Source organism: Natator depressus, chromosome 7, assembly GCF_965152275.1.
Source record: "Natator depressus isolate rNatDep1 chromosome 7, rNatDep2.hap1, whole genome shotgun sequence".
Taxonomy (NCBI): domain Eukaryota; kingdom Metazoa; phylum Chordata; order Testudines; family Cheloniidae; genus Natator; species Natator depressus.
Window position 1 is genome coordinate 33,149,822 of NC_134240.1, and position 23,901 is coordinate 33,173,722.

At 55.8% G+C, this 23,901-nt stretch overlaps 1 protein-coding gene across 1 annotated transcript in view; it reads right to left on the bottom strand.

Annotated features, from left to right (window-relative positions):
• Nucleotides 1-23,901, bottom strand: part of ACTN3 (actinin alpha 3) — a 31,211-nt gene that overhangs the window by 4,264 nt on the left and 3,046 nt on the right. The window contains exons 2-16 of the mRNA XM_074958068.1: nt 14,386-14,500; nt 13,628-13,747; nt 13,039-13,125; nt 11,394-11,481; nt 10,992-11,070; nt 10,384-10,465; nt 8,406-8,491; nt 7,946-8,038; nt 7,302-7,532; nt 6,583-6,730; nt 6,039-6,189; nt 5,535-5,643; nt 5,245-5,385; nt 4,019-4,201; nt 3,602-3,736 (exon numbers count right to left, since the gene is read on the bottom strand). Coding sequence (XP_074814169.1) covers nt 3,602-3,736; nt 4,019-4,201; nt 5,245-5,385; nt 5,535-5,643; nt 6,039-6,189; nt 6,583-6,730; nt 7,302-7,532; nt 7,946-8,038; nt 8,406-8,491; nt 10,384-10,465; nt 10,992-11,070; nt 11,394-11,481; nt 13,039-13,125; nt 13,628-13,747; nt 14,386-14,500 — 1,848 coding nt within the window. The remainder of the gene's footprint in view (nt 1-3,601; nt 3,737-4,018; nt 4,202-5,244; nt 5,386-5,534; nt 5,644-6,038; nt 6,190-6,582; nt 6,731-7,301; nt 7,533-7,945; nt 8,039-8,405; nt 8,492-10,383; nt 10,466-10,991; nt 11,071-11,393; nt 11,482-13,038; nt 13,126-13,627; nt 13,748-14,385; nt 14,501-23,901) is intronic.

Here is a 23,901-nt window from a genome sequence, read left to right on the forward strand (position 1 = left end):
CCCATTTTGTATGCGTGCAATGATTGCTCCTTCCTAAGTGGAGTACTTTGCATTTGTCCTTATTGAATTTCATCCCATTTACTTCAGACCATTTCTCCAGTTTGTCCAGATCATTTTGAATTTCAATCCTATCCTCCAAAGCACTTGCAACCCCTCCCAGCTTGGTATCGTGCACAAACTTTATAAGTGTACTCTCTATGCCATTATCTAAATCATTGATGAAGATATTGAACAGAACCGGACCCAGACCTGATCCCTGCAGTTCCCCACTCATTATGTCCTTTCAACCTGACTGTGAACCACTGATAACTACTCTCTGGGAATGGTTTTCCAACCAGTTATGCACCCACCTTATAGTTAGGGCTCTACCAAATTCATGGTCCAATCGGTCAATTTCACGGTCATAAGATTTTAAAAATCGTAAATGTCATGATTTCAGATATTTAAATCTGAAATTTCAGGGTGTTGTAACAATAGAGGTTGTGACCCAAAAGGGAGCTGTGGCGGGGTTGCAGGGTTATTGTGGGGGTCACAGTATTGCCACCCTTACTTCTGTGCTGCTGCTGGCAGGATGCTGCCTTCAGGGGTAGGCACCTGGCCAGCAGCCTCTGCTCTCCGGCCACCCAGCTCTGAAGGCAGCACAGAAGTAAGGGTGGCAATACTGCGACCCCCCCTACAATAACTTTGCAACCCCCCACAATCCCTTTTTGGGTCAGGCCCCCCAGTTTGAGAAATGCTGGTCTCCCCCATGAAATCTGTATCGCACAGGGTAAAAGTACACAAAAGACCAGATTTCATGGGGGAGACCAGATTTCACAGTCCGTGATGTGTTTTTCATGGCCGTGAATTTGGTAGGGACCTACTTATACTAGCTCCATCTAGGTTGTATTTTCCTAGTTTGTTTATGAGAAGGTCATGTGAGACAGTATCAAAAGCCTTACTAAAGTCAATATATATCACGTCTACCGCTTCTCCCTATCCACAAGGCTTGTTACCCTTGTCAAAGAAAGCTATTACGTTGGTTCTGAGGAACTGATCTGAGGAACTGTCCCAGACTGAGGTATCATTAGAGGAGGTTTTGGAACAAATTGATAAATTTATATATGTCTGACAATATTGTTCTTTATTATAGTTTCAACCAGTTTCCCCGGTACTGAAGTCAGGCTTACAGGCCTGTAATTGCTGGGATCACCTCTGGAGCCCTTTTTAAAAATTGGTGTCACATTAGCTATCCTCCAGTCATCTGGTACAGAAGCTGATTTAAATGATAGGTTACAGTCTACAGTTAGTAGTTCTGCAACTTCACGTTTGAGTTCCTTCAGAACTCTTGGGTGAATACCATCTGGTCCTGGTGACATAATTTTTTGAGGAAGAGTCAACATGGTTTTAGTAAAGGGAAATCATGCCTCACCAATCTACTAGAATTCTTTGAGGGGGTCAACAACATGTGGACCAAGGGGATCCAGTGGATATAGTGTACTTAGATTTTCAGAAAGCCTTTGACAAGGTCCCTCACCAAAGGTTCTTACGCAAAGTAAGCTGCCACGAAATAAGAGAGAAGGTGCTCTCATGGATTGGTAACCGGTCAAAAGATAGGAAACAAAGGGTAGGTATAAATGATCAGTTTTCAGAATGGGGAGAGGTAAACAGTGGTGTCCCCCAGGGGTCTGTTCTGGGACTAGTCCTATTCTGGAAAAAGGGGTAAACAGTGAGGTGGCAAAATTTGCAGATGATACAAAATTACTAAAGATAGTTAAGACCCAAGCAGACTGTGAAGAGCTACAAAAGGATCTCTCAAAACTGGGTGATTGGGCAAAAAAAAGACAGATGAAATTTAATGTTGATAAATGCAAAGTAATGCACATTATGCTTTCCAATCCCAACTATACATATAAAATGATGGGGTCTAAATTAGCTGTTACCATTCAAGAAAGAGATCTTGGAGTCATTGTGGATAGTTCTCTGAAAACATCCACTCAATGTGCAGTGGCAGTCAAAAAAGCAAACAGAATGCTGGGAATAATTAAGAAAGGGAGATATTAGGACAGAAAATATCATGTTGCCTCTATATAAATCCATGGTACGCCCACATCTTGAATACTGTGTGCAGATGTGGTCACTCCGTCTCAAAAAAGATATATTGGAACTGGAAAAGGTTCAGAAGAGGGCAACAAAAATGATTAGGGGTATGGAACGGCTTCCGTATGAGGAGAGATTAATAAAACTGGGACTTTTCAGCTTGGAAAAGAGATGTCTAAGGGCAGATATGATTAAGGTCTATAAAATCTTGACTGGTGTAGAGAAAGTAGATAAGGAAGTGTTGTGTACTACTTCTCATAACACAAGAACTAGGGGTCACCAAATGAAATTAACAGACAGCACGTTTAAAACAAATAAAAGGAAGTATTTCTTCACACAACTCACAGTCCACCTGTGGAACCCCTTGCCAGAGGAGGTTGTGAAGGCCAAGACCATAACAGGGTTAAAAAAAGAACTCGATAAATTCATGGAGGATAGGTCCATCAATGGCTATTAGCCAGGATGGGCAGGAGTGGTGTCCCTAGCCTCTGTTTGCCAGAAGCTGGGAATGAGTGACAGGGGATGGATCACTTGATGATTACCTGTTCTGTTCATTCCCTCTGGGGCACCTGGCACTGGCTACTGTCGGAAGACAGGACACTGGGCTAGATGGACCTTTTGTCTGACTCAGTAGGGCCATTCTTATGTTCTTATGGTTTGACAGGATTTGTTCTTGATAAATCCATGCTGACTGTTACTTATCACCTTATTATCTTCTAGGTGTTTGCAAATTGATTCCTTAATTATTTGCTCCATTATCTTTCCGAGTACTGAAGTTATGCTGACTGGTCTGTAATTCCCCGGGTTGTCCTTATTCCCCATTATATAGACTGGCACTGTATTTGCCATTTTCCAGTCCTCTGGAGTCTTTCCCGTCTTCCATGACATTCGAAGATAATCACTAATGATTCAGATATCTCCTCAGTCAGCTCTTCGAGTATTCTAGGCTGTATTTCATCAGGCCTTGGTGACTTGAAGACATCTGACTTAAGTAATTTTTAACTTGTTCTTTCCCTATTTTAGCCTCGGATCCTACCTCATTTTCACTGGCATTCACTATGTTAGACATCCAATCACTACTAACCTTTTTGGTGAAAACTGAAACAAAAAAAGACATTTAGCACTTCTGCCATTTCCACATTTTCTGTTGTGTTTTCCCTCTCATTGAGTAATGGGCCTACCTTCCTCTTGCTTTTAATGTATTTGTAGAATGTTTTCTTGTTACCCTTTGTGTCTCTAGATAGTTTGATCTCGTTTTGTGCCTTGGCCTTTCTGATTTTGTCCCTACATACTTGTGTTATTTGTTTATATTCATCCTTTGTAATTTGATCAAGTTTCCACCTGTTGTAGACTCTTTTGAGTTTCAGATCTTTGAAGATCTCCTGGTTAGTCCCCACTCTCCTCCCAGAGCTGTGGCTAGAACCCAGGAGTCCTGACTTCCAGCCCTCCACCCCCACTCTAACCATTAGTCCTCACTCCCCTTCCAGAGCCGTGGTTAGAATCCACACACTGGAGCTCTCACCTCCATCTTGGTCTGGATCCAGGGCCCCAAGACATTGGCCTGGGCAGCGAATTGGCGCCGCAGCCGCTCATTGGCCTGTTGCCGCGCCAGCTCCTCCTGCAGCGTCTGGTCTCGGTGTGGCACCAGCTGCTTCACCTGTGGGGGAGGGAGCAGCAGGTGAGACGCTGTGGGACAGGACTCCAGATGGAGGAGGCTGAGCGCAATGGGTTGGGAAGGCGGGGTTCCAGCTCGGGGAGGGCAGGGTCCAAGAGCAATGGGGCTGGGGAGGCAGGGCCGGCCAGACAGATAGGCACTGACAGACAGGCAGGGGGCGTGACGCCTGCGGGGTCAGATGGCTAGATGGACAGTGGGGTGGGACAGACACAGTCAGGGGGTGGGAGGGTCAGCCGGGTTCCCGCTCCCAGTGGCCGCACTCACCGTGTCCCATTTGCTGGCGATGTCGAGGTGTGAGAGGTTGGTGTAGGGGTTCACCCCGCTCAGCTTGATACCGTAGGTCTGGGCGATCTTCTGGATCTCGTTCTGAATGCCTAGGATGGCCATGCGCTCCTTGTCGGCCTCGGGCAGTGTGGCCTTGAACTGCTCATGGGCCGTGATCAGGCTCTGCAGGCAGGGGGACAGTTGCCATGTGGGGAGTGTGGCCTGAAGAGCCCCTCACAGCCCGTGGGCTGAGGGCACACCGCCCTGTGTCAGATCTGGCCTGACGCCCTCACTCCCCATCACGCTGGGGGCAGAACGTGTCTGCGAGGTCTGGTGTGTACAGTGGTGGTCCACTGGTCCCCAGATCCCTGTGGGATGCCTGCGCAGGTTCTGCCCAGAGTTACCGACGTGCTGGTTGTGTGTTCGTACAGCGCGTTTGGGAGGCAGAGCTCACACTCAGCCTGGACAGCGCACGGGGCAGTGACCTGGCTGGCTGGTTGGATAGTGACAGGATATTTACATATAAGGCAAACAAAGCCATTAAGCTAACAAGCAGTGAAAGAGACACCTGAGTGATCACGCCTGGGACAGAGCCTGCATCCCAGGCCGCCCTCTGGCTCTGGATTCAGGGACAATGGCCTCTGGTGACACAGGAGGAACAAAGAGACCTCGTTACCCGTCACAGAGGGGCCAGAGGGAGCAGTGCCTCTGAGGCTGGGAAAGCTGGGTCCCCTGGCCAGGGGGGATGGAGATGCTGCAAACTTGAGGTGGATGAGAAAACTGCTCAGGCAAAGGCTGGAACTTTGGGAAATTAAGTGTGTTAGCTAGAAAGTGGGTTTTGTTCTCTCCAGCAAACCTCTGTCTGGCTAAGGGGTAACACCGGGGCTTACAGTTTTGGCCACCTGAGCAGAGCATCACAGGGATACTGTGCCTGACTGCGCCACACCCCATAGACCCCCCCAACTTCCCTTGACCCACTCCCACCCAGCCCCAGCCCTGCCACTTCCCCTAATTCCACCCCCCTTAAGCCTCCCACCAGGGGGCCGAGGGATTCATACACCGAGAGGAAACTAAGGCACAGAACAGGAAAGTGACTTGTCCAAGGTCAGAGGCAGAGCCAGGATAGAACCCAGGAGTCCTGGCTCCCAGCACTCCCTGTTCTAACCACTAGACCCCACTCTGCTCCCAGAGCCAGGGATCTAGCCCAGGGGCCCTGTGGGCCGCACCTGGATCTCCTCAATGCTGTGCACGATGAACATGTCCTGCAGGTCCTCGGTGGCGCCATCCATCCAGTTGTTGAAGGGCGCGGCTCTCTTGGCAAACTCCAGGTACAGCTGGTCGATGGTCTCCAGAAGCTTCTCCACCCGCTGGGCAGGGACAGAGCCAGAAGGTTAGAGGGGAAGGGGCACCTACCATCCCCCTGGCCCCTGCACTGGGGCAGGCCTGTCCCCAGCCACACCCCTCCCCACTCCGGTTGGCAGCAGGAGCTCCCCTGCCATCCGGGGCCCCCTCTCACCTCCAGCGCGTCCCTCCTCTTCTGGGTCAGGGTGCCCAGCGTGTCCCATTGGTCACAGATGGCCTGGCAGCGGGAGTTCACCGAGGCGGCATCATGGTAGTCCAGCTCACTGCGGGGGAGGGGAGAGATGGTGGGAAGGTAAGGGCTATGAGCCATGGGGCAGGGCACTGAGCCATTGGGGTGCCACAGGGCAGGGCATAGAGCCACTGGGGTGCCACAGGGCAAGGCACAGAGCCATTGAGCAAGGCATAGAGTCATGGGGCAAGGCACAAAGCCCCTGGGGTGCCACTGGGGAAAGGTACAGAGCCCCTGGGGTACCATGGGGAAGGGCACAGAGTCCTGTATACTGCCCACCTAGCTAGGGACACCACCTGCCCGGGCACTAGGAGCTGGGTGGGGCCTCGTGGTTAGAGCAGGGGGCTGAGAGCCAGGACTCCTGGGTTCTCTCCCTGGCTCTGACAGGGGGTTTCTGGCTGGGGTGTGTGTCTCAGGCCCAGCACTTACTTAAGCTCCTGGGCGATGGCAGCGATCTGCTCCACACGGTCCTGGTGGGCGGCCAGGTCGCTCTCAAAGGCCTCGTGTTTGCGCATCAGCGCCCGCACCTCCATGAGCGAGGCCGACTCATAGTCCCTCTGCGAGAGCATTTCCTCCTTCCCTGCAGGGGCAGCGCGGTCTGAGCCTAGCCAGCCTTCTCCACCCCCAGCCTACCAGCTCCTGCCCTCTGAACCCCCTGCCCCATACCCCATGGGCCTCTGTGGCAGGGAGGACCCCAATGGGGATCACCCACATGGGGGGTCACTGAGGGCAGAGCCCACCCCATCCCAGAGGGCAGGGAAAAGCCCAGAGCAGGGCCTGAGGGGTAGTGCCCTTCTGGGGCAGGGACAGGAGCAGTCCCCTCTGGGGTACCCCATAGCAGAGGTGTAGGGGAAGGCAGGGTGATCCCTGTAGCAGAAAGGGGATTCCCATAGTGAGGGATGGGGGTGGGGGAAGCCCTGCAGCAGAAGGGGCTGGGGGAGATCCCTGGTCCAGGGAGGCAGGGGGCTGATACCTCTGGTCCAGGATTCATGCAGCGTTGCCTTCTGCTTGAACTTCTCGGCCAGGTGCTCCAGGCGCTCCAGGCGGCGGATCTCGGTCAGCAGCCACTCCTCATAGCCCTTCTCCACCTGCTCCAGCCCCTTCCAGGCGTTGGCGATATCCTACCTCCACCGCAGAGACAGACGTGTGAGCCTGGTCGCTGCCCCCTCCCACACACACACAGCACCAGGAGAGTGCTGGAGTTGGCCACCTGCCCTGCCCCACCCCCACTTGGCCCCTGGGGCAGTAGCACCCAGATCACAGCCACCCCATGCCCACCTGGGGGGCAGGAACTGCTCCCTGGACACACCAGCCTTGGCCCCATCAACAACTGACAAGCCCTGTGATGGTCCATGCCCTGTGTGTGTCCTCACCACCCTCAGGACACATGGATCCCCACACCATGGGTACTGCCCCCCAGGCACACATACCTCCCTGCCCCCTGGGCACTGACCCTGGGCACACATGTCTCATTGCCCCCTGGGTACATGTGGCTCCCTGCCCCATGGGCACCATCACGCAACCGGCATGTGTACGCCCCTGGTCCATGTGGACCCATGCCCACTGGATGTGCCATGCAGGCCTCATCCCTTCTCAGGGTAGCAGAGGCAGAGTCCATGGATGGATGGCAGATCCCCCCCAGGTGCCAAGGGCCCCATGGCAGGTGCGTGGCCTCCCTGTGCCATGGCTCACCGAGACCATCTTGCCCTCGGAGGGCATGAAGGCGGGCCGGTTGCTGAGGCGCAGCTTGGTCTGCAGGGTGTTGAAGTTGATCTCGAGCTGGCATTTCTCCTGCACACGGGGTGGTTTGTGGACTCGGCGATAGTCCCGGAAATCCTCCAGCTTGCGCCGCATGGCGCTCATGCTCTTCTCTGCCACGCGGTTCTCCAGCCATGGGATGGTGCGCCGGATCCACTCCAGCAGCTGTGGGGAGCCGTGGGGAGGGTGAGGGCCAGCAGGGGGCAGTGCTGGGTCACTCCAGCCCCTACAGGCCCTTGGGGGAGAGTCACAGGCACATAGCCCAATGCTAGCTCCTCACTCCCCACTGGCCCTCAGCACCCCTTCTCTCTCTCCCCCCAAGCATTAACTAATATAGCTGCACCCCATCAGGCCAGTATATCACCCCCACTGCACCCAGGAGACCTGGCTCCCACCCCTCCCACTGTTCTAACCCACTAGATCTCCCTCCCCTGCTGGAGCCAGGCCAGAACCCAGGAGTCCTGATGCCCATTCCAGGCCTTGCTCCCTCTCTCCAGCATGCCCAGGTCTGGGAGCAAGCCCCCAGCAGATGTCAGGGAGAGGGGGCATGGCGTCTTCAGGGCAGGATGGATTGGTACCTCGCTTGCCAGCTTCTCGTACTCCTCCATCAGTTTCTCGTTCTCCTGATTGACAGCCAGCACCTTGCAGATCCTGTTTGCAGCCGTCTCGGCCTGGGGTGGGGTGGGGGGAGAAACACCACATTACTTCTCATCGGGGGGAAGAGAGAGCAGCCTGAGCACAGTCCTTCCCTTCCCTTCCCCTGACTGAGATCAGGGCCCCTGTCAAGCATCTGTGGGGCCTCGCAGGATAGAGCTGTGCTGGGCCCTGCATGGACCCTGAGTAAAGTCAGGCCCCTGTTGGGCAGGGTGCTGCACAGATGCTCCCACCTGAGATCGGGACCCCTGTTGTGACAGGTATCACACTGATCCCAATAGAGACTGGGGCCCATGGGGGTGGGCACCACACAGCCCCCAACCAAGACTGTCCCCACCCCCACTCCCATTTGCACTGGAGGTGCACACACACACACACCCCTACCTGCTCTGCTCCAGCAAAGGCATGGTAGAAGCAGGACACGTAGGTCATGATGGCTTTCTCGTCTGGCTTGGGCGTGTTGACAATATCTGCAGAGAGATGCCAGCTGCTCGGTGGGGGTGGGGGGTGCGAGGGTGTGTCCTGGCCACACACTCCTGCACTCGAGTCTCTACTGCTTCTCCCCCGAACCCAGCACCCTGTGTGACCTCCTACAGCCCTCCCCGTCCCTCCCTCCTGGAACACCTGTCCCCAGCGCACTCCTCCCAGCCCCTGCCCTTCCCTTGGGATGTGCCTGTGACAGAACGGGAACGTTTCATAATGTTTGTATGAAGCCTATGTGTGCCTCAGTTTCCCCCTGTACTTTGCATAGCTAGCCAGCGGGGGGAAGGGATTATGTTTGCTCTCAGGGCAGGTTTACACTAGACACTGACATCGGGATAGCCATGTCTCCCTGGGGTGTGAAAAATCCACCCCCGAGTGATGTAGCTATACTGACCTCCCCCCAGTGTGGACAGGGCTAGAGGGATGGAAAAATTCTCCCACTGACCTAGCTACTGCCTCTCAGGGAGGTGGGAAACTACAGCCACAGGCAAAGCCCTCCCCTGGTATAGGTGGTGTCTGCAGTGGCTGAAGCGTAGAGATACCCTGCCCAGGAGACACAGGGGTGTGTCACTTCTCTGCTAGGCTGGAGTGAATACATTTGTTAAGAAACTGGCTGAAACTGACCAGTTCAACCAGGGGGCCAGGGAGACAATGCCAGCCCAGAGAGTCAGGGATCTGGGAGACGGATGTGAATTCAGCCCAGCCTGGCCGAGGGACCAAGGACTGAGCCATGCCCAGGAAGTCCAACAGCTAGAGCCTGGCACTGGAGGGGACTACGTCTGGGCTGGTGAATTGCTCTGGGCTGAGCGGATGGACTATGCTGGAGCCTTGATTTCTCTGTACAAACCTCAGGACTCCAGCTGACTCACAAGCCCTGCTCCGTTTGGAGAAGGCTCTTTGGTGCCACGGCAGATCCCGGCTGCGGTGTGTCCGTCCTTGAGGGGTGGACAAGGCTCTGCCAGGAGCTTGTCTCAGCTGGACTTGCAGGGTAGAGCTCAGGGGGTGAAGCAGGGGGGCGGGAAACCAGGAGCTCAGTCTAGGAAGCAGTGAGGCCACATGGCCTGCCCTGAAGGGGTCCTCCATAGAGGCGGGGGTCTGGCACATATAGGGGTTCCTCCAAGAGACTGTTTCAGAGCTAGGGTGTATCACGGATCCTGGGGATCTATGACAGTGCCCCCCAGTCCCTGCCTGGAAGCACGCTCCCCCCCAGGCTGGGCTGCACAGGCCCAGAGTGCCAGCTGCCCTGGGCATTAGAGCCATTTCCCCTGGATCCACAGCCCACAAAGGAGACCAGCAGGGTCGGTGATGGCAGCCGAATGGGCCATGAAGGGAGGGGAGAGTCTGGCTCCAGGCACCTCGTTCCACAGAGCATCCCTGCGTGGTGGGTCAAGGGAATAGCATGAGATCCCCACAGGAGTAAATGGAAAAAGGGACAGTGGAGAGCAGGGTCGTCCTACCTACCCACCAAGGAATCAGTGGCAGAGCCAAAAACAGAACCCAGGTATCCTGGCTCCCAGCTCCCTGCTCTAACCCACTAGATCCCCTCCTGAGCTGGGAGAGAACCCAAGCATCCTCACCTACAGAATCAGGTCGGGGGGCTGAAGCGGGAGCTCAGGTAGGAGGAGGATAAATTATCATGTTTCCAGGACCAAGCTGGCTCATCCAGGCCCTGACGGGACCCAGGAGAAGGGTCGGGGTCAGAAGTCAGGATCAGGTTCAAGGGTTAGGAGTTGGGATTAGAACTGGGAGCCAAGATCAGGATTAGGGGGCCTGGGTCAAGACAAGGTTCCAGGGTCAGGGTCACGCAAAGGGCCAGGCCAGAGCAGTGGGTCCCCAGGCCCCCCTGTGCAGCTCTTGGAGCGTAGCGCTTGGCCCCCACCTTCAGCGTCCAGCATCTTGGGGATGTCCAGGTACTTCTCAGCCACCTCAAAGGCCGTGTTGAGGTTCCCAATGGGGTCATCCTAGGCACAGAGGGGCAGAGCTGTGAGACTGGGGGGGCTTGGTGACAGGCTGGGGCAGGAGGCAAAGGGGGCTGCGTGAGCCGCAGGCAAGGGGGGCACCATGACAGGGATGGGGCCCTGCACAGAGCAGGGCAGGAACGGGGGCCTGAGCCATGTAGTGGGAGGTGGGGTGGCACGTTGGCGGTAACAGGGATGGGAGGGCGTTCACGGGGGCAGGAAGCTGCTGCTCAGAGCTCGGGTAACAGGTCAGGGACAGGGATCTGGCCGGCAAAGAGCTGAAAGTCCTTGGGCAGAAACAGCCGGGGAGAGGGGAGAAAGAAACTAAATGGGGGGCTGGGGCAGTGCCAGGAGCCAGGACCAATGTCACTGGGGTGGTAGCAGGGAGCTGGCAGGGGTGAGGGCTGGGGCTGTGGGGGAGGGGGCTGGGAGGAAGAAGTACAGGGAAGCAGCAAGGGTGGGGGCTGGGGCAATGGAGGGAACACCCGGGGAAGGGTGGGGGAGACAGCAGGGGCAGGGACCGTCACACCTTTCTGAGCTTGGCATAGTCGATGAGGTCAGGCCGGTGGCGGTGGATCAGGGCACACAGGGCCAGCCCATCCTTCCAGCTGCGCCGCATCCGGGGGGAAGGAGAAGGAGAAGGAGAAGGAGAAGTCGGGTGATCCTCGGCTATGCCCCTGGCCAGCTGCAGGCGCTGTGCTGGAGCCTGGCACTGCACGCGCACCCCAGCCCCGCCCTATGCTCCCTCCTCCAGCCCAGCTGCCCCTGGGCTCCTTCAGTCCAGCTAGCACTGCTGGAGCTGCTGTCTCCTGGGAGAGGGGCTGAGCCCCAGCCAACTCGACTCATGAAGGCTGTAGGGCGAGGGGACCCCGGGGCCTGCCCCAAAGCCCCGAGCCCCCAGCGAGGCCCCCCTCCCCACGGCGCCCCCTACCTGATGTGGAAGTTCTGCACATTGACATTCCGGTATGGAGCCGTCTTCCTCTGGCACCACAGCAGCAGCCCCTCCTTGGCCGAAGTCTCTGCAAGAAACCAGGCAGCATGGCTCAGACCCCCCTGGCTCAGCTGCACGGAGGGGGAGAGGAGCAGGAGATGGGGGGGGGGAGTGGCCCCTGGCAGGAAGGGCCTGCAGTGCAAGGGAGAGCCTTACCCACAGCCCCTCATTGGTGGGTGTGGGGAGGCAGCAGGGAGGTCTCAGATTCATGGAGTTCCAGCCCAGAAGGGACCATTAGATCACCCAGTCTGCCCTGCTGCACAGCCCAGGCCAGAGAACCTCATCCAGCTACCCCTGCATTGCACCCGTCACTTGTGTTGGCTAAAGCATTTCAGGCCTCAGGAGACTGACCTGTTGTGAGCCCCAGACCGAGAACAGCAAAGACCCAGGGGCCACCGATGCCCAAGCCCCCTGTGATGTCAGGGAATGGATTTGACAAGGCATGGCCAAAGATGACCCATGCCCTGTGCTGCAGGGGAAGGTGAAAGGTCCCTGCCAATCAGACTGAGGGAAAATTTATTCCTGACCCAAATCTGGCCACCAGTTTAGACCCTGAGCATGGGAGCAAGACACACCAGCCAGGCAGCTAAGCCAGAGTCTCTGGACCATCTCAGAGCACTGGCCAACCCTCCACATGTCCCGTCTCCAGCTGTGGCCGATCTCTGATGCTTCAAAGAAGGAAAAAACACCCAGACGGCTGGCCAATTGTGAACTGGAGAAAAAAATTCCTTCCTGACCCCTGCCCTGACCAGCTGCAGCCCTGAAGCATGAGATTAGATTATAGTCAATACTGGGGTGTAGGGGTGAGTATGTGTACGGCTATATACAGAGATGTGTAATGTATAGGAGGTGTATGGGGTGTGCAGCTAAAAGGCATTTGTATGGGGGTGTATAGAAGTGTGTATAGGGGCTGTTCGGGGTGCATAGTGTATAGGGGTATGTATATGGGATATGTATGGATTATATGATATATAGGGGTGTATATGGGGGGTGTAGTACAGTGTATAGGAGATATATGGAGGGAGTAGGGTCCATGTAGAGGGGTTTATATAGGGTGCATGATTGTGTAGGTGGGTATGCATATAATAGGGTATAAGGGTGTGTATAGAGGCCATATGGGATATATAGTGTACAGGGCTGTCTATATGGGGTGTGTTTGGAGTGTAAGATCTAACGTATAGGGGTGTATGTGTGTAGAGTATAGGAGTGTATAGTGTATAGGTGTGTGTGTAATGTATAGGAGATATATGGAGTGTATAGTGTTTGGGGTGCATGTATAGGGGTTTATATGGGGGGGTTCAGATATTTATGTATAGGGGCGTTTGTGGGGCTATATGGGAGGTATAGGGGTATGTATATGGGATGTGCATGGAGTGTATTGTGTATAAGGATAGGCGTGGGGTGCACAGTATATAGGGGTATGTGTAGTGTCCAGGAGATATATGGAGTGTGTAGTGTATAGGGGTTATATAGGGTGTCTGTGTATGCGGACGGGGTGCAGTGTAGACCAGTGTCTGGTGTATACGGTACAGGAGTACGTATTGGGGGTGGGGTGTAAAGGGGCAGAGCCCAGCCCCACACTCACCTTCCACTGAGATGTCCTGGATGGCGAAGCGCAGGATAATTGTCCAGATCATCCCCAGAGTCATCTTCAGATTCCCGTCCACAATTTCTGAAGTGGGGGAGAGGGAAGAGGCAGAGCGGGGTGGGGCAGAGTGAAATAAAGAGACGGGTGTCCAGGGGGCAGGGGGAGAGATGGGGTGCACAGAGATAGAGAGACGAGGATGGACGGGCAGGCAGAGGAGAGCATATGCGGGGGGACAGACAGAAGTAAACCCAGCCCCACCCCCACAGTGTTTGTGCTGCTCGGGGGCCTGCACATCCCCAGCCCAGGCGCTGCTGACAGGCAGCCTCCCCGCCTCGAGACAGAGCAGCCCATGGGATTACGAGGGAACGTAGCTCAACCCCAACCCAGCCCCCCGGACCTGCATGGAGGGTGCTGCCAGTGCCTGTGGCCACCCGACCCTCCCAGACACGCACAGGGCCTGCCTACCAACGCCAGAGCGATGGGGCTGGCATCACCATGGTAACGGGGCATGCAGGAGGAGACTGCGCCAGCGCTGTGGGCCCTCATCACCCTAGTCAGGACCGCTGCCCCCCCCAACCCCACTCACCCTCAGCCCCGATGGAGACCAGCTTGACCCCCTTGCTGGCAATGAAGTCCAGGGCCTTGTTGACATTGGCGATCTTGTGGAAACGCATCTTGCCTTTGTCCGGCTTTGGCAACCGCTCACCTGAGGGGTTCGGGGAGAGTCACCAATCGGGAAAGGCACAGAGCTTCCGCACACCCATGCACCTCCCCACTTGCCTAGGGGCAGAGTCAGTGATGGGGTGAGGGGGCACCCCCACACACACCCTGGGGTCCCCTGCACCTCCTCCCCACTTGACTGAGGGGGACTCAGCAGTGTGGGTGGGGAAGCACAGATTCCCCCCCCTCCATCCCCACATACCCTCCTCACACACACTCACATCCGGAAGCAGAGTCGGTGACAGACACCGCCCCCCAGGTCAGCCACACAAACCAGGTGCACCCCACATCGCCAGGCCGCAACACACCCCACCACACACACACCCAAGCAGCGTGACACAGCCAACCCCACATCGCATAACCCCAGATTCAGAGCCAGGGGTCCAGAGCCCCTCCCCACCCCACTACAGCTGGGCTACACCCTGGTGACTGCATCCTCTGGGTCCCCCCCAAGTCCCTCTCATCTTCCCATGGATTCTCTCCCACACTCTCCCACATGGTTTCTTGCCCCTTGTGGCCACTGAGCCCTTACTGGTGGCTCCCCATGGATTCTTGTCCCTCTCCTCATCACCCCCACATGGCCCTCTGTGGATCTGCCCCCCGATTCCAGCTCCCCCACCTTACCCGAGATCACCTCCAGCAGCAGCATGAGTTTCAGCCCATTGCGGAAATCCTCCTCGATGTTCTCGATCTGGGTGCCCGCCTTGCGCAGGTGGGAGTTGCACCAGGCCGTGAATGTCTGCAGGAGAAAATGGGGGGCGGGGTTTAGAGAGACTCCACAGCCACCCTCCCCTCCCCCCCCCGGGAACAGGACAGCAGAATGAGCAGGAGGCAGGAGGCGCTGGGCTATTCCCACGCCAGCTCCTGGGTTGGTGTAGGTAGGGACAGGCTGCACCTCACATAGCCCCCATTGCTCGCCCTCCCTGGGGCTTCTTCCTCATAGCTCCCCCATCCTCACCCCACAGCACCCACCTTCCCCCCAGGACCACATCAGCAGGATCGAGGCTCTGCTCACTGGAGGGGACACAGCCCAGATGGCCTCCCAGGGCACTGTGCCAGGCCCTTGGCACAAGGGGCTGATTCCCACCAGAGCTGGGGCCCCCACAAGCCTTACAGCACAAGCCAGACACAGGCTTGATCCCTACATCGCTGACCTCTGACCCTAACCCCACCCTGGGATGGGCAAGCCCTGACCCTAACATCAACATCACCAAGCTCTGCCCTTAAGCCCACTGTCAACCCTAGCATCACACGGTCCTCTGACCCTAACCCTGGCGAGCCCCACCCCAGCCCTGGTATTGGCCTGTCCTGCCCCTAACCCTGCTCCCCACCTCAGTCCCGGGGAGCCCCACATCTAACCCCAGGGCTGGCCAACCCCATCCCAACTCCCCCTATTGCTGAGCCCGCACCCTCTTCTTTTAACCTACCCTCCCAAACGCCAGGGACCCCAAAACTGCAACACTCCCAGCTCCCCGTTAACACACTGCTGACCCCAGGACTCCCACAGCCTTTGGGCTCCCTGAGCTCTGCTAATAATACACACGCTGCTGGCCTCATCCGCCCCACTGCCCCCACCCCACCCCACCCCTCTTGGGTGGCTGCAGGGAAGGGGGTGGGAATGGGGCATGTGTGTGTGTCACTGCTCCCCCTGCTGGTGAGTGCATGTTCCTGCCCACAACGCCTCCCCATATTTAGCCCCAGCCTGGGAACTCGGCTGTCCAGGAGGGGCTGCGTGAGTCAGGCCTACAGCAATGCATCAACTCTGCAGATCTAGATGGCACACGACAATGTGCCTGCTAGGGGGCAGGGTGTACCCGGGCGTCCCAGAGGGGTGAGCTCATGATCCGCAGACTGCAGCCAAAGGGCCTCGGCTGGCTGGCTGCCACCCCCACCCCTGAAAGGGGACACTGGGAATCCTGGCCCACAGAACCCCCCTCCCTCAGTGCAGAGTGCTCCTGCTCCCTTTGCCCACCCAGCTCAGGGTGGGGCTGGGTGGATGGCGACCCCCCCCCTGCAGACAGGATGCAGCCTCATTCCTAACATGACTAAGATGGAGCGTGGCAGGGGGAGGGAGCAGCTGTTCTAGCCCCCCACCGCCAGCCACCCTGAAGAGAACAGCTGCTGGGATTCAGCGTCTGGGATTTCCTGGGCAGGGGGATGGGCTAGATGGGACCTGGGTGGTTCTAACCATAGTCCCACTAGCCCTGCACCCCCTCCCACTGCACAGCAGAGTATCCCCCACTCCATGTGCCCCTATGTCACGCCTTCCAGCTTCCCTGGTCCCCTAGGGTGAGCATGCTTCTTTGGCTTTAAAAGGGAGTGGAGAGTCCCAGGACTCCGGGAGCTGGTGATTGATGGGAAAGACCAAACAGCAGGAGAGCTGCAATGAAACTGCAGGGGTAGGCAGCACTGGGCATGGGGGTCTGCAGAGCCCCACTGTAAAGCACCTGGTGCACATGCGGGTGAGTGCATGCACACCTATCTGTGAGCGAGGGGGAGTGGTGATTACAAGGTGTGACACAAATGGGCTGGGCCTTAGAGCAGGTCTACAGCCAAGGACATTTCTCTAGTGTAGGTCTGACTCAATTCTCTCCCTCAGGGGGCCGTGGGGCCCTCTCTCACACACACAGATCTTACGCAATATAGCAGAGGCGATGACACACTGCCACACACTCACACCTTGTAGCTTTAAGTCCGTTGGAGAGCTGTGGATACCCCACACTCGGGGTCTGCAGGATACAACCAGGCAGGCAGGAGGTTGGGGGGGCCAGGATGCCCCCTGACTGGCTGGATTATCTAGGGTCATCCTAATAGTCCCTTGGAATCACCCCCCACCTTGCACCCTATTCCTCACCCATCCCCCATGGGGCAGGATTGTCCCTACGGTTTATTCCCCCCCATTCCAGCTCTGGGGTGTGGATCATTACCCCTTCGATGGTATAACTGCTTTTGAAAACCGTACTCTGCACTGATGATGCAGCGGACGCCCTGGCCCCGTGCCCCTCACCCCATCCCAGCAGCACAACACAACAGCTGAGCAAGAACTATTCCCGGGGGAAAGAAAGGGAAATCTTGAAAATTCCCAGCCAGGAAGAGCACAATGGGAAAGCCTAGCCCACAATCTCCTTAAGATCCCTTTGGGGTCTGGCTGAAGGTTCCCAGCAATGGGAGACAAAAGACGCCCCTTTCTGAAGCATAAAGAAGGTTTAAAGGATGTTGTAAGCTCAGGGAGACTCCATGGCTGATGGGAGAACTTAGAGGGTCGTGGCAACCTAAGGAGATGGACTGAGCGGGGAAGAGTTTATAGCTGGACTGATTCAAGATCTGTGGGACTTTGGTATCTTTACAGTTATCCGAATTCTCCTAATTGGAACTGACCAACAACATATGGGAGAAGAGCGCTCATTGTTAAAATCATTGCTAGATGACAGTAGCTTCTAGAGGCCTGTCATATTGATCGCTGCAGAAACCCACAGCGAGGGACAGTCCCTACCCCAGACAGCTCACAGTCTGAACAGTCAATGAGCGGGAGGGGAAAGAGGCACCAAGAAGGGACGGGACTTGCCCAAGTTCTGCAGCAGAGCCCAGAATAGGACCTAGGAGCACTCCCAGCTCTAGCCCACTAGACCTCCTCCCCTCCCAGAGCTGGGGACAGGTCCCTGCAGTTCTGACTCCCAGCCCAGCATGCTACCTGCAAGCTCCTGTGCCCTGTTGCGAGCTGAGCTCCCTGTCCAGACAGACCCAGCTCTGGAGACTCAAGCTGGATGATTTATAAAAAGATTCTCCCTGCATCGTTGCAACATTTTCTCCAGCTCAGCCGCAGGGTTATTTTTAGGGTGCCCTAGAATTTCATAGCATCATCCGAATGCCAAGCTGCCACCTCCCGCGCCCGAGCAGGCCCCCGAGGAGTGACCAGAGACGTTCGCCCCCCTTGGGCTCTGCCGGAGGGCTCAGTGGATGACGCAGAGATGTGGAGCAGGCGCCTTCTCAGCATCCAGCCCCAAGGCCTGAGCGACAATGAAATCTTAAGGGAGGCAGCATGGTCTGATGGCTTATGCATTGCACCTGGCATCAGGACACCTGGCTTCCATTCCCAGCTCGGCTACTGGCCTTGAACAAGACTTTTCCCCTCTCGGAGGCTCCATTTAGTAGATTTCAAGGCCAGAAGGGACCATGAGATCATGTAGTCTGCCCTCCTGTGTATCACAGGCCAGAGAATGTCCCCCAGACATCCCTGCATTGAGCACAGTGACTTGTATTTGACTAAAGCATCTTCCAGAAAGGCAGCCAGCCTGGAGCTGGAGAATCCACCCTGCCCTGGGGGGTTTGTTCCACTGGGTAATCACCCTCCCTGTGAAAAACGGGACTTATTTCTCATTTGAGGTTGTCTGGCTTTTACTCCCAGCCAGGTACGCCCACATCTTGAATACTGCGTGTAGATGGGGTCGCTCCATCTCAAAAAAGATATACTGGAATTGGAAAAGGTTCAGAAAAGGGCAACAAAAATTATGAGGTGTATGGAACAGCTTCCATATGAGGAGAGAGTAATAAGACTGGGACTTTTCAGCTCGGAAAAGAGACGACTAAGGGGGGATATGATAGAGGTCTACAAAATCATGACTGGTGTGGAGAAAGTAAATAAGGAAGTGTTATTTACTCCGTCACATAACACAAGAACTAGGGTCATGAAATTAAATTAATAGGCAGCAGCTTTAAAACAAAGAAAAGGACGTATTTTTTCACACAACGCACAGGCAACCTGTGGAACTTCTTGCCAGAGGACGCTGTGAAGGCCAAGACTATAACAGGGTTCAAAAAAGAAGTTCATGAAGGGTAGGTCCATCAAGGGCTGTTAGCCAGGGATGGTGTCCCTAGTCTCTATTTGCCAGAAGCTGGGAATGGGTGACAGGGGATGGATCACTTGATGATTACCTGTTCTGCTCATTCCTTCTGAAGCACCTGGCATTTGCCACGGTCGGCGGACAGGATACTGGGCTAGAAGGACCATTAGTCTGACTCAGTATGTCTGGTTTTATGTTCTTATGGTTCTTGTTCTGCCTGTCTCGGCTAGATTAAAGAGCCCTCTAGTACCCAGGGCTTTCTCCCCATGAAGGTCCTTGTACACCATGATCAATCACCTCTCAATCTGCTTTTGGAGAAGCTAAACTGATGGAGCTCTTTCACATTCTCACAATCAGGCATTTTCTCCAGCCCTTGAATAATTTGTTGTGGCTCTTTTCGGCACCCTCTCCAATTTCTCAACATCCTGTCTAAAGTGTGGAGCCCAGCGCTATACGCAGTCCCAGTCCCAGCCTCATCAGTACCCATCTCCCGTTTATCCATCCACAGGCCGCATTCACCCTTTTTGGGCAGAATCACACTAGGAGCTCATGCTGAGTTGCTGGTCCACTCTGACCCCCTAGGTCTTTTTCAGTCACTGCTTTCCAGGACACTGTCCCTCATTCTTCGGGGGCTGACCTGCCCTCCTTGCCCCCAGGAGTATAACTTTGCATTTGGCTGTATTAAAACTCAGGGGGTTTGAATGGGCCCATTCTACCAAGCGATCGGTCGCTCGGGAGGAATGGCCTGACCTGATCACACCACCATCTTTGTGTCATGTGCACACTTCACCAGCAGTGACTTTATATTTACTTCCTGGTCACTGATGAAAATGTTAATCAGCACCTGGCCTAGAATGGATCCCTGCAGGACCCCACTAGACACACAGCCCTGCCACTACTGCTGGAGCTAAATGAGTCTCCATTCACAGAGGCCAGCAGCAGACTCATAAGCCCCTGTACAAGGCCCAGCCCTACCAGTGGACTGTGCCAGGTGGGTTTCCTAGACACAAGCTCTCAGTGTAAGGGCTAATGTGATCCCAGGATGTGCAGACTGGGGGTGAAAAGAAAAGGAGGACTTGTGGCACCTTAGAGACTAACCAATTTATTTGAGCATGAGCTTTCGTGAGCTACAGCTCACTTCATCGGATGCATACTGTGGAAATTGCAGAAGACATTATATACACAGACACCATGAAACAATACCTCCTCCCACCCCACTCTCCTGCTGGTAATAGCTTATCTAAAGTTGGGCCAACTTGATGATCACTTTAGATAAGCTATTACCAGCAGGAGAGTGGGGTGGGAGGAGGTATTGTTTCATGGTGTCTGTGTATATAATGTCTTCTGCAATTTCCACAGTATGCATCCGATGAAGTGAGCTGTAGCTCACGAAAGCTCATGCTCAAATAAATTGGTTAGTCTCTAAGGTGCCACAAGTCCTCCTTTTCTTTTTGCGAATACAGACTAACACGGCTGTTACTCTGAAGACTGGGGGTGGGCAATGCAGGGAGGGGATGGGGCCTCTGTGCATACTGTGGCAGAGCCCACAGCCCCACTGTGAAAGGCTGGGGAGGGGCAGAGAGGAGCCACGAGAACGGCCCACAGGCTGGGATCCTGCCACCCGGCCAGACACTAAAGTAGCCCTGCAATTCAGAGGAGGGGGCTGCATCCCAAGCTAAAGCCGCGGATATGGGGAGGAGATTTCAGACCTGAGGAGGTTCGTGAATCTCACAGACTAAAGCTGAGCAGAGCCAGGAGCCAACACTGGACAAACCCACCCTGGGAAAAAGGGGGAAATGTTTAGCAGGGATTCCCTAGTGGAATGGGCACTGAACAAACCCTGACTTGGATCAGCCTCTGGTGTACTAGGCCCTGCACAGACATGGTGAGAGACATAGCCTGCCTCCAAGAGCTCAGTCTGAATAGACAAATGGTGCAACTAGGGCAAACAGCAGTATCAAGAGGGGAAGGAACTTGCCCAAGGTCAAAGGCAAAGGTGGGAATAGAACCCAGGAGTCCTGAGTCCCAGCCCCTCCTCCTTCTCCAACCACTAGATCCACATACCTCCCAGAGCTAGGGATAGAACCCAGGAGTCTTGGCTCAGAGCCCCTGTGCTCTAACCCCTGGACACCATTCCCCTCCCAGAGGTGGGATTAGAAGCCATGCATCCTGGCTCACACTCCAGCGTCCTAGCTGGGGCTATATCAGCATAGCGAGGTGAGTCGGAGATGTGAACAAAACACCCTGACTGATGTAGCTCCCAGAGCAGACATAGCTGTGCAGATGGAAGAGGGCATGTGTAGACATAACCCTTCCTTCGGGGAGGGGTTCCTACCCCTTCTGTTGTTGTAAGCTGTGTCTACACTATGGGGCTATGCCGGAAAAGTCCCACAGCCACTGGGCCATGCTGCCTGGCAGGAGGCTGGACTGGTGTGTCTCTGGGGAAGCTGCTTTTGCTCCCAGCCTGTACTCCACCACTCCCCGAGCCATGCACCAGCACTCTGGCCCCCTGCTCGCCAAGCAGGCATCTATCTGGGCAACGGGAGCTGCAGCACAGCCGGATTTCCACTGGCACTGGGAAGCTCTGTCCTGTGCCTGGCAGCGGGCTGGGATCCCTTGGGGCTAATCCTTTGTTACGGTGAGTATTTGTGGCTCATTCTCCGCTATTTACAAGGGCTTAAGGGATTTGGCTCCAGCTAACACAATAGTCTGAGGGGCCACCCTCCCTGTGGGTGCTGGTAAATACGCTGGGAGCTGATGCAGCACGGGGGCGGGGGCTTCCCCACTCCCAGCTTGGCCTGACACCCCCTGTGCTCATCCACCCACACCTACACACACTGCACCAGCATCTATCCACCCAGCACCCCACCCCAGCCATCCAGCCTACCCCAGGCACCCCTCTCTCCAGCCAGCTCTCCTTTCTTTCCCCCCATTCCAGTCGTCTCTCATCCATCCCCACACACCCCTTCTCCCATCTTCCCTTCCATTGCGGGGGCCAGGGAGAGCTTTGTGCTCCCGGAATGTCTCCAGTTCCCCACCCTGCCCCTCTCTTGGCCAAGGCTGCTCCCCCTGAGACCCATCCAGGCTCTCTGCCCTCTCCAGCTTTCACTGCCCTCCGCTAGTCTTGCTCCCCTGATGCTCAGCTGCACAGACCTCCCCCCTCCTGCGGGTTGCTCAAGGAACTGTGTGGCTGCATCTCCGCCTCCTCCAGCTGTGGACCTCCAAGCAGCGAGCACTTGAGCATCCTCAGGGCAGATCCCTCCCTGCTCCTTCCCCAATTCTGGCTGTACCCCACAACTCAGAGATCCCCCTTCCATCTCCCAGCTGAGACCTTGCATCCAGTCCTGGGGCTGTGCTGTGAAAGACCAGAGAGGGTGCACAGAACGTCCTGCCTGCTGGGAACTTGCCTGCTGACCAGAGACTGAAGCAGCCCCCGTGATTTAGCATGACGGGAGGCGGGGGCGTGGGGCTGGACCTTGATCCAGGGCTAGAGGCACCAACATGGGAGATTTCTGATCTGTGGGGACTCAAGAATCTCACAGACAAAGGCCTAGCAGGGCCAATGGCTGGGACCAGATGCTGGACAAATCTACTCTGGAATGAAGGCAGATACTTAGCGGGGGGGGGGGGGGGGAGATTCCCCACTGGAGTAGCTTCCCCTTGGATGGGGGGAAGAGATTCTCCAGTTCTTGGGGGGCTTTAAATCCAGGCCAGAGGGCTCTAGGCTATGGTTCTGCCACCAGACCTGGGCTGGGGCAGGAATCGGCTTGAGGGAAGGTGCTGCAGGGGGTCAGACTGTGTGATTCAAAGGGCGCTTAGCATGGACGGGAGGCTCCTGCGCCTGAACAGCAGCACATTCCCAGCCCTGCTGCAGCATGGTCCCTCCCCACATGCCCCGGTCCCTCATGCAGGCATTTCCACAGCTTGCACTGGCCTTGCGCAGGGCGGAGGGCACAAGAACAGGGCATTCTGGGTAGAGTCGGCCTGCAGGCCGGCTGTGTGGGGCTCTGCAGAACATTCAGGGTAGTCGGCCTGCGGGCTGGTTGTGGGGCACCTGCGACAGGGATGCCAGGAAACCCTTCTCCCAGAAGGATTCCAAGGCTCTCTCCAAACACCTATCTGTAGATAGCCCTCCTACAGATGGGGAAACCGAGGCAGAGAGACTGGAGCAATGTCACAGAGCAAAAGTGGAAAGAGAACCCAGTAGTCCTGAATTCCAGCCTTACCATCCCCACTCTAACCATTAGACCCCACATCCCCTCCCAGATCTGGGAACAGAGCCCAGGAGTCCTGGCTCCCAGTCCAGTGCCCTAACCACTAGACCCCACTCCCTTCAGCCCCTGGCACTCACCCTCCCCCCGTCACACAAGCACACACGCACACACACACACACTATCCTCTTGAAGCCACCTGCTCTGCCCATGGGAGCAAGTGTGCCCCCCCCCCCCATCTGTCTCTGTAGTTGATTCAGGATCCCTTGCAGACATCTTTAAATAGCCTCTTCCACAGGAGCCCTGCAGCAAGGCCCACCCAGGCTGGGGGCTGCTGCAGCCCCCACCCCACCCTGCCCCCCTCTCCTAGGCCATAGCCTAATTAAGAGGTGTCCTCTTCCAAAATACCCACATGAGCTCACCCCACCCGGGAAGCAGCAGGGGACGGACAGAGGGTGGGGGGTGGTTTATTATAGAAACCACCTTACAAGGACAGGGTGTCTGGAATAGCAGCAGCCACCTGATCCCCCTTCCCAATCCCCCAAAACACTCGAATCAGCAGGAACAGCTTCCCAAGCACATGAAACTATCCCTGCTCTGCTAACGAGGGGGTGGGGGATTCGAAACAGACAATCCCCTGCTCTGATCAAATGCTTATTCTTTGTACTGGGGTAGTGCTGAGGATCCCCTGTTGTTCTAGGCACGGTACAAACACAGAACAGAATGACTAGTCCCTGCCCCAAACAGCATACAACTTAATCAGGCACTCTGGGGAAAAAATCAAGACATGCAGATTCCTCCAACAGGCAGCTTGGGATGGGGATCCCTGAGGGGGTGTTAGGTTCTCAGAGGGAACAATCGGGCAGGTCACCTGTCTGTATCATGTTGGCACCCTCCCAAGCACTGACACACTGGGGTGCGCACACACACACAAACACAGCGCTGGCACATCAGAGTACGTGCACACAGACACCCAGAGCACTGATATGCACAACACTGGTACACAAGGGTACACACCCAGAGCACTGGTACACACGCACACCCAGAGCACTGTCCCACTGGGTTCCACACACACATACGCATACTCA